The 8,669-nt window shown below is 38.1% G+C and overlaps 1 protein-coding gene across 1 annotated transcript; it reads right to left on the bottom strand.

Annotated features, from left to right (window-relative positions):
- Positions 1-1,431: 1,431 nt before the first annotated feature.
- On the bottom strand, positions 1,432-7,654 carry LOC149195434 (uncharacterized). The gene is made up of 10 exons (XM_089405257.1): positions 7,401-7,654; positions 7,178-7,272; positions 6,509-6,975; positions 6,222-6,377; positions 5,857-6,113; positions 5,545-5,705; positions 4,274-5,436; positions 2,989-4,187; positions 2,070-2,902; positions 1,432-1,937 (listed from the first exon to the last, which is right to left on the bottom strand). Exons 3-7 carry the CDS (start codon positions 6,920-6,922, stop codon positions 4,598-4,600), a joined length of 1,827 nt encoding a protein of 608 aa, XP_089261383.1. The 5' UTR covers positions 6,923-6,975; positions 7,178-7,272; positions 7,401-7,654; the 3' UTR covers positions 1,432-1,937; positions 2,070-2,902; positions 2,989-4,187; positions 4,274-4,597.
- Between the last annotated feature and the right edge of the window lie 1,015 nt (positions 7,655-8,669).

Here is an 8,669-nt window from a genome sequence, read left to right as displayed (position 1 = left end):
GAATAACAATTTTAAAATAAAGTGACATTATATTATAGTTATGTCCATTACTAAAATTTAACCCTCGTTAAACTGCTTCCACTCATAAAATCTCATCATGTGCTCGTATATCTCATGTTTCAACAACACAGAGTGTTCTTGCCAAAAAAAATTAATTCTGGACCTGCACCATGTATTAACTAGAAGACAGTAATGCGTTGAGACAACACAAGAACCCCAATATGGAACAAGAGAAAATATACTCAAAATATTTTGTAAAGGAAAAAAATACAATACACGGTTGACATTAAAACTAATTGCATTTTTTTCTTAAATATATTTTTAGGGGCTGTGGAAAAGGTTAAGAGAAATATCGGATGAAACAGAATTGCATTTTTTTCTTAAATATATTTTTAGGGGCTGTCGAAAAGCTTAAGAGAAATATCGGATGAAACAGTAAACTATCTTCAGCATCGTGAACATTGAACATTAAAATAATTTCTTTACCTTCGCTGATTGCCTTGGCCATTATGTCGCAATTTTTCATTAATTGCCATTCAGCTTGCTCCAGCCTGTCCTTGTAGACGGTCGCTACATCAAACCTAGTCATAGTCAGGCGGCCCGGTGTAATCAGAGTTTTCGAAATTTATTTACACCGGGCCCGCTTCCACACGTAGTCATAACTCATAACCTATTAATTCAAGGGAATCATTTAGCACACCACCCATGGCAACTCCAAAATTAACTTTGAGAGAAATATAAATGCAAGGAAACTGTTATTCCCCTAGCATGTCAGACTGCATTAACTATTCTATGGGGTAAGAAATAGGAGTTGCCCACCACCCATGGCATATAATTTGTTTCTGAACACAAAAACACATTAACTCTCTGAATAATATCTACGGTGACTCAAAGGTATTGATTGATAAACGGTATCATTGGGAATATTGATTTTTGCCGCGCTTTTCCTGCGGTGGCTCATGAACATCAAGCACATCCTAAGATTGCTTTTCACATACACCATCACGGATATATACAGGGAAGGTAAGACAAAGGCTGATAGCCTCTCCAAGGCCTGCCTGTGATAGTCTGGTTTATTTATAGATATTATTCTGGAACTTTCTTAACCAGCACATGGTTTGACTGGATGGATGAAGCTATGAACCAGGTATATGTACTGTTTTTATTTTATAATAGAAGCAGCGTTTTTATTTTTCTGAAAAATATAATTTGTTTCTAACCACCACTATTGTTAACATTAAAGTGGAAGTTTGGATTGATCAATTTGAGTACAGCACTTATGGAGGATGCAACTATAATTGCTGTTGCTACACACTTCATCTTTCTCCACAACCCAGGCTTCTGATTTAACTGCCGAGTATATTTGGCCAATCTAAACATCTTGTCTAAAACAAACAGGCATTAAATTCGGTTGCCAGAAACAGTTTGAAATCTCTCCGGAACATCCGCCACCGTAAGAAGACCTGCAAAAGCCCCGTTTGCCTATTTTATGCCCTTCAGAAAACTGTGAATTACGATCGTCCTCTGAAAGCTGCAACCATTTCGCCCTGCTCGTCCATGAAGGCAATGGATCCGTACCTGTAGTCTTCAGGCTTAGGTTGAACAGAATGTAAAAGACTTTTCAGTTCAAGCAACTGCTTATCGCTCTCGTCCATTCCGTTAATTTCTTCTTCCAAATGGTGAAGCCGCATTGAAAATTTCAGAGTTTCACGCATTGATAAATTTAACAAAGAAATCCCTTCCATCTCAGTTCTAATTTCCAAGCGATAATAATAATCCTTGTAAATTTTTTGAGTGAAGATAATAGTACGGCCAATCTGAATAATGTGAATGCGGTCTCTGAACTGCTCCATTGCATTCCATATGGAACATATAACCTCCTTATCATTCCCGCTATACCAGCATAGCAATTTTCCTTGAAACAATAGTTTTTTCACCTACTCGTAAAGAAAGAACAAAATAAAAATTATATTTGAAAATCAATTACCTGTCATCTATTCATTATTATTTTCCCTTTCTTATCATTGTTAAAAATATACAGTAATGGAAAAACAAGTAAAATTATTTACCTGAACTGACACACTTTCTACTAAGTGGTTGAAAAGAAACTCTGAAGTCGACATCAAATACATCGCATTCCTCGCTTGGCTTCACAAGAGGAATGGACATAATTTCAAGATCAAGTTTCTCTTTCTCGTCAAGGTACATTGCCTTCAAAAATGGTGCGCGAATGTCATAGAAGGAGTTGGGAGGCCTCAGTTCTAAAAGAATAGTCCTTCCTTTCAATTTGTCAACTCCACAAGTAGTTTTCGGTTGGATTTGCAATTTGAAAAATATAGTTCCTGCAAACCATTTACTAGGTCACCCAATTCAGGGAGATTTTTCAATTTTTTGAAAAGTTGACCAATCTTAGTATTCTCAAATGTCCAAGTCGTTGAAGATGCTTGGAAAAGATTTGAAATACATGAAAATGTGAACTTCCATCAAATTCCATGTGTCTCAAACTGGAAGGCATCTGCAAGTTATGTGCTTGATACGTTACAATCATATGAAACCATTAAAAGTAGTAAAACATTTACTTACGTAGAATCAATTTTCTCAGGAAAAGTGAATGGGAAATAGAATCACTTGCCTTAGATAGCTTGAAGTCATTTGGTTCATAGCTGAGGTACCTCAATTGCTTTAACTTTCACACCATCATGAAACGGAAGCTGGGGAACAACTTTCGCTTCAAAAAAATACCAAACTCCTTAAATGTTTCACTGCACTTGCCCTTCACCTTCGCCAGTTTCTCAAGCTGAAGAACTCTCAATGACTTATGCATTGAGTCGAGCGTTTCTGCAGATATTTCCAATGCATCCTTATGATCACTTAACCAGATGCCTTTTATCTGATGAGCATTCTGCATGCCATTATAGAATATAGTTAAATTAAAATAAAAACAAAGACTGTATAAACAAACATGTATATTGTTCATATATTTGTTACCTCCTCTTGGAGGAACTCCTTAAGTTTGCTTGCACTGGTGAATGTCTTTCTCGCTTTCTTTCCTTTTGACTCTTTCTTTGACATTTGGCGAGCGAGTGTTAAGATGACATCGTGTACACTTGAAACGCCATTTGTGGTTCTAGTGACAAGTGCCCTGCTTTCTAACATTTCCAGTTTATCTTTTCCCACAATATCTTCCACACTGTCCCAAGCCCATCCTTTGAAAAATGAACAGAGGTCTAAAAATGGATCTTTACACTCAGGGGGAAGAGCATCGTATGAAACGCCATTTGTGGTTCTAGTGACAAGTGCTCTGCTTTCTAACATTCCCAGTTTATCTTTTCCCACAATATCTTCCACACTGTCCCAAGCCCATCCTTTGAAAAATGAACAGAGGTCTAAGAATGGATCTTTACACTCGGGAAAGAGCATCGTATGAAATGCCATTTGTGGTTCTAGTGACAAGTGCTCTGCTTTCTAACATTCCCAGTTTATCTTTTCCCACAATATCTTCCACACTGTCCCAATCCCATCCTTTGAAAAATGAACAGAGGTCTAAAAATGGATCTTTACACTCAGGGTGAAGAGCATCGTAGGCAAAGGCATAACGCATCTCCTCAAAGGCCTCACTCGGCCATTTATCTTTCTGAAGCACCAGTGTAGAATAAGCTTCCTCCTTATTTTTTGTGCGACCTATGAATGGTGCTGTTAATGTTAACATGAGGGGAATTCCGCCACATGTCTGTATGATGTCATTGGAAAAGATTTGAAATACATGAACTTCCACCAAATTCCATGTGTCTCAAACTGGAAGGCATCTGCAAGTTATGTGCTTGATACGTTACAATCATATGAAACCATTAAAAGTAGTAAAACATTTACTTACGTAGAATCAATTTTCTCAGGAAAAGTGAATGGGAAATAGAATCACTTGCCTTAGATAGCTTGTAGTCATTGGGTTCATAACTGAGGTACCTCAATTGCTTTAACTTTGACACATCATGAAACGGAAGCTGGGGAACTTTCGCTTCAAAAAATACCAACTCCTTAAATGTTTCACTGTACTTGCCCTCCACCTTTGCCAATTTCCCAAATTGAAGAACTCTCAATGATTTATGCATTAAGTCGAGCGTTTCTGCAGATATTTCCAATGCATCTTTATTATCACTTAACCAGATGCCTTTTATCTGATAAGCATTCTGCATGCCATTATAGAGTATAGTTAAATTAAAATAAAAACAAAGACTGCATAAACAAACATGTATATCATTCATAGATTTGTTACCTCCTCTTGGAGGAACTCCTTAAGTTTGCTTGCACTGGTGAATGTCTTTTTCACTTTCTTTCCTTTTGACTCTTTTTTTCGACACCTCCTCTTGGAGGAACTCCTTAAGTTTGCTTGCACTGGTGAATGTCTTTTTCACTTTCTTTCCTTTTGACTCTTTCTTTGACATTTGTCGAGTGAGTGTTAAGATGACATCGTGTACACTTGAAACGCCATTTGTGGTTCTAGTGACAAGTGCTCTGCTTTCTAACATTTCCCGTTTATCTTTTCCCACAATATCTTCCACATTGTCCCAAGCCCATCCTTTGAAAAATGAACAGAGGTCTAAAAATGGATCTTTACAATCGGGGGGAAAGCATCGTAGGCAAAGGCGTAGCGCATCTCCTCAAAGGCCTCACTCGGCCATTTATCTTTCTGAAGCACCAGTGTAGAATAAGCTCCCTCCTTATTTTTTGCGCGACCTATGAATGGTGCTGTTAATGTTAACATGAGGGGAATTCCGCCACATGTGTGTATGATGTCCTTGAATTGATTATAGTTTATTCCAGCCTTTATTTCCTTCTTTGAAATAATCAATCCTTCTTGATCCTGAATGCCCTCCATCTTATAGATTTTGAGTTCTGTACACGGCCTTGGGCATGCATTCTTCACATTTTCGTCACGTGCAGTAAGGAGGAGCCTCACCATCTTATAGATTTTGAGTTCTGTACACGGCCTTGGGCATGCATTCTTCACATTTTCGTCACGTGCAGTAAGGAGGAGCCTCACCTTCTTTGCTCTACTCATATCCTGTGGCAAAAGCTTTTTAACCGCATCTCCGTTCAAAACGTTATCAATGTAAATGAAAGGTTGCACTTTCTCTAACCTTTCTCCCAGCTCACGCCGTCCATCTTCATACGTGCTAAAATTTGTAATAGGCTGTCCAGGTTCCATCAAATTTTCTAATATCTGTTTTTGCAATTTTTCTATAACACCAGTTGACTCTATATCTTCAAACAGCCGAACCTTGGAATATCTACATCCCCCAGCTTCTGAAACGACCGCATCTGCGAGAGTGGTTTTACCCATCACTCGGAAACCATGGAGGATAACCGTGACAGCATTCTGGTCACTTTCAATTTCCAAAAGATCAAGAACCTCTGTCATCGACTTCTCGATTCCAACTGTTGCAACAGTTTTCAACATCAGATCCATATTTAAGGTAATTCATAGTAAATTAATATTAATAATAAACTTAAATATGAAATAAATTAACTTAACAACACATTTACCAGCATGTGTAGGATATTTTTTTGACAAAGGGGAACTCCCCTTGCACTCGATGGTCGTTAAAACACGAAAACCGATTTCGACATTAATTTGCATGTATTTGACATTTAACTTCTGCCTAATGTCACTCAACTCGGCTTTGTTTTTGGACGTTAAGAAGAAGCTGCAATCAAGCAATGAAATTCCATGAAAAACACTCTTTCATATCTTTGAATGTTAACCATGGGCTCTCTGTGCATTTGACTATGACAACAGCCCTATACTTTATACAAAGCGTGGTAAATAAGATGAACCACAGAATATTGAGTATTTACCTTTTCCAGGCGGAACGGTCAATCTGAGTACAGCACATGATCGCGCCTTCAACTATCAATGCTGTTGCATATTGGATTACATCCTCTGTTCCTTTGGGGCTTTCTTTGTATCTTTTAACAACAGTGGCAACGTAACTCATTGAAAGATCGTCAAATCTTTCCAAAGTATATGCAACCACCAGAAGTCTTGCAGTAACAACGCTTACCTGCCCTATATCCTTTAGGAATGTGGTAACAGGTCCAGATATAACATCTTTCTGAACACCATAAAAAAGAAGAGAAATTTGGGCTTTAATATAATTACACTCGACATTCAGTTTTAGTTGCAAGTGATGAACATCTCAATGTGGACTAATTATACACACCAATTTAGAAGCAAAATCTAATGCCGATGACAGTAACTCCTTAAAGTTCTTCAAGTCGGTTCCCCGTGACAATATGGCATTTAATTTCTTGAAGCCTGGAACATCAGGCGAAGGGAAATTGCTGGGATTCGATGCTTTTTTATTTCGAAGCATTTCCTAAGAAAAGCACGAAATGAATTTATATATTTCAAATCCGATATCACACAGTAATTATAATACTATCGAATAATATAATTCACAATCTAATTGTAATTTAATTCGGATGGATATGAAAGATTGTGATGTACCTCCTCTCTCAGTTTCAAAAGCTCAGATATGTGCTCCATAAGGTTATCGAGATTGACATCGACTTTTTTCCCGTCGATTTCCTCAATATCTTTATGTAATATGGTGTTAATGACATCTGATTTAGTTGCACCTCTGGAATAGGAAGAGGACGGATCTTCATCACACCAGGGGGCTTCTGAAACGTTAAGATTGACATCCACGTCTTCTCCCTCATATTTCATTGAAACATTAGAAGATCCCGAGGATGAAGCTTCATTGCACTGGGGGGCTCCTGGTACATTGAGATTGACATTCACGTTTTTTCCCTCAGATTTCCGCAGAAGATTCATAGATTTGGAGACTGGAGCTTTATCGCACTGATGGCTTCCTGAAACATTGAGATTGACATCAACATGTTCTATCTCATATTTCATTGAAACAACATTAGAAGATCCAGAGATTGGAGCTTCAGTGCGCTTGGGAGCTCCTGGAAGGGTTTATGCACAATCACAATAGCCATCAGCATCAATATTATCCGCAAATTGTAGCAGCAGAAGGGCCTTCTGTGAAATGACTACATTATTCTTAATAATAATATCCATGAACATAAATAAAAATATTCAATCTGTTGCGCCATCAAAACATTGTAACTATTGTATTATCAATTGCAGAAGGCCAGCTCCGGGTACCTGCTGAAGTGGAATCTTGTCCCCTTTAATCCGATGAAGCTGAAGAAAAGCAGGAGAAGCGCATGCAACAAGGGCGTTTGGTTGCCATTTCTCCTCTTGAACACATAAAAATGAATGATGGTAGAACCAGACTCTTGCTCTTGGCTTACTTACGAAAAATGATAAACAGCAAATGGAATGTTTAGGCCAAAGGCGTTCTTTTAAGGGACGGATCCCCACTGACCTTAGTCCTCTGTCGAAGGCCACTCACAGTTAGCCAGCTATTCATTGTGCAGGCCCTCGTCTCCCAGGCAGGGCATGGCTGGACGATGGCTGGTCTGGGGATCCACACGCGGTTCTTCGATTTTGGAGGAATCGATATCTTCAAGACCATGGAAATATCCAGTGTAGGACGGGCAGTAAGCTTCAATACGCAAAGGAATCAGTGTGAGAAGGAGTCGGGATGGCTTTCCAGGTATATATATCAATCAAGGGTTATCCAAAATCGATATCTTCAAGACCATGGAAATATCCAGTGTAGGACGGGCAGTAAGCTTCAATACGCAAAGGAATCAGTGTGAGAAGGAGTCGGGATGGCTTTCCAGGTATATATATCAATCAAGGGTTAAATTTGACTGGTAATCCTACTCATCCCTAAATTTTCAGGGTTAAATTTAACAGGTAACCCTATTCATCATTGATTTTTTTCACTTTTTGAGAAGGGTTTTATTTTTGAACTGCTTTTCACAAGATTTTTAGATTTTTAATATTTGCTTTTACCTCTCGGTAATATTTTTCATTTAAAAACATAATCAATAAAAATTATCGTGGAAATCTTTCAAAACCATGTTATTTCAAACATTTCATTTAACTTCTACAAATTATGTTCATAATTACTCTCAAAATAGTGATGGTAGATTTGGGTGGATTCATAAACTTGGAAGATTAGGATCAGGATAAAAGGAAGTGAATAAATTGTGTTTTTTTCACCTATGCATAAATTTATTGGAGCATTTTTTTTAGAATAAGATAAGATAATTATATTTATGTCTAACTAATGTCCATAAAATGCCAGTGAACCAAACAATGTCCTATAAAAAATACAATGCATGAACATAAAAGATATAATGTATGGAATGCCCTGGAAAAAATTCCATAAAGTTTGCTGGCCTGATGAAGGGTTAGTGGGAGGTACAGACTCTCCACTAACTCATTGCCTGGGGGAGTTTGTGCACCGCTGAGGTCTGGAGGACCTAGTTCGTATACAATGCATGAATATAAAAGGTACAATGCAGAAACATAAAAGATACAATGTATGGAATGCCTTGGAAAAAAATCCACAAAGTTCGCTGGCTTGATGAAGGATCAGTGGGAGGTGTAGACTGTCCACTAACTTGTTGTCTAGGGGAGTTTGTGCATTGTTGAGGTCTGGAGGACCTAGTTTGTCTCCCAAGGACAGATTTGAGAGGGTTTAGCTGTTGAGGTCTCGTGTGGTGGGGTGAGGTCCCACAGA

This window comes from Pinus tabuliformis, chromosome 2_2 (assembly GCF_031772625.1).
Source record: "Pinus tabuliformis cultivar Carrire ecotype Pingquan chromosome 2_2, CPIR1, whole genome shotgun sequence".
NCBI classification, from domain to species: Eukaryota; Viridiplantae; Streptophyta; class Pinopsida; order Pinales; family Pinaceae; genus Pinus; species Pinus tabuliformis.
Note: the sequence above shows the minus strand (reverse complement) of the source record. Positions and strands in the feature narration are given on the sequence as shown.

Bases quoted from the DNA above. Each gene is read 5' to 3' on its own strand.
- LOC149195434 (XM_089405257.1), bottom strand. From the start codon at position 6,922: ATGAAATATGAGATAGAACATGTTGATGTCAATCTCAATGTTTCAGGA. The intron at 6,378-6,508 runs GTACATCACAAT...TGCTTTTCTTAG, and splicing joins TTTTGAAACTGAGAGAGGAG to GAAATGCTTCGAAATAAAAA. The intron at 5,706-5,856 runs GTAAATACTCAA...GCTTGATTGCAG, and splicing joins GACCGTTCCGCCTGGAAAAG to CTTCTTCTTAACGTCCAAAA.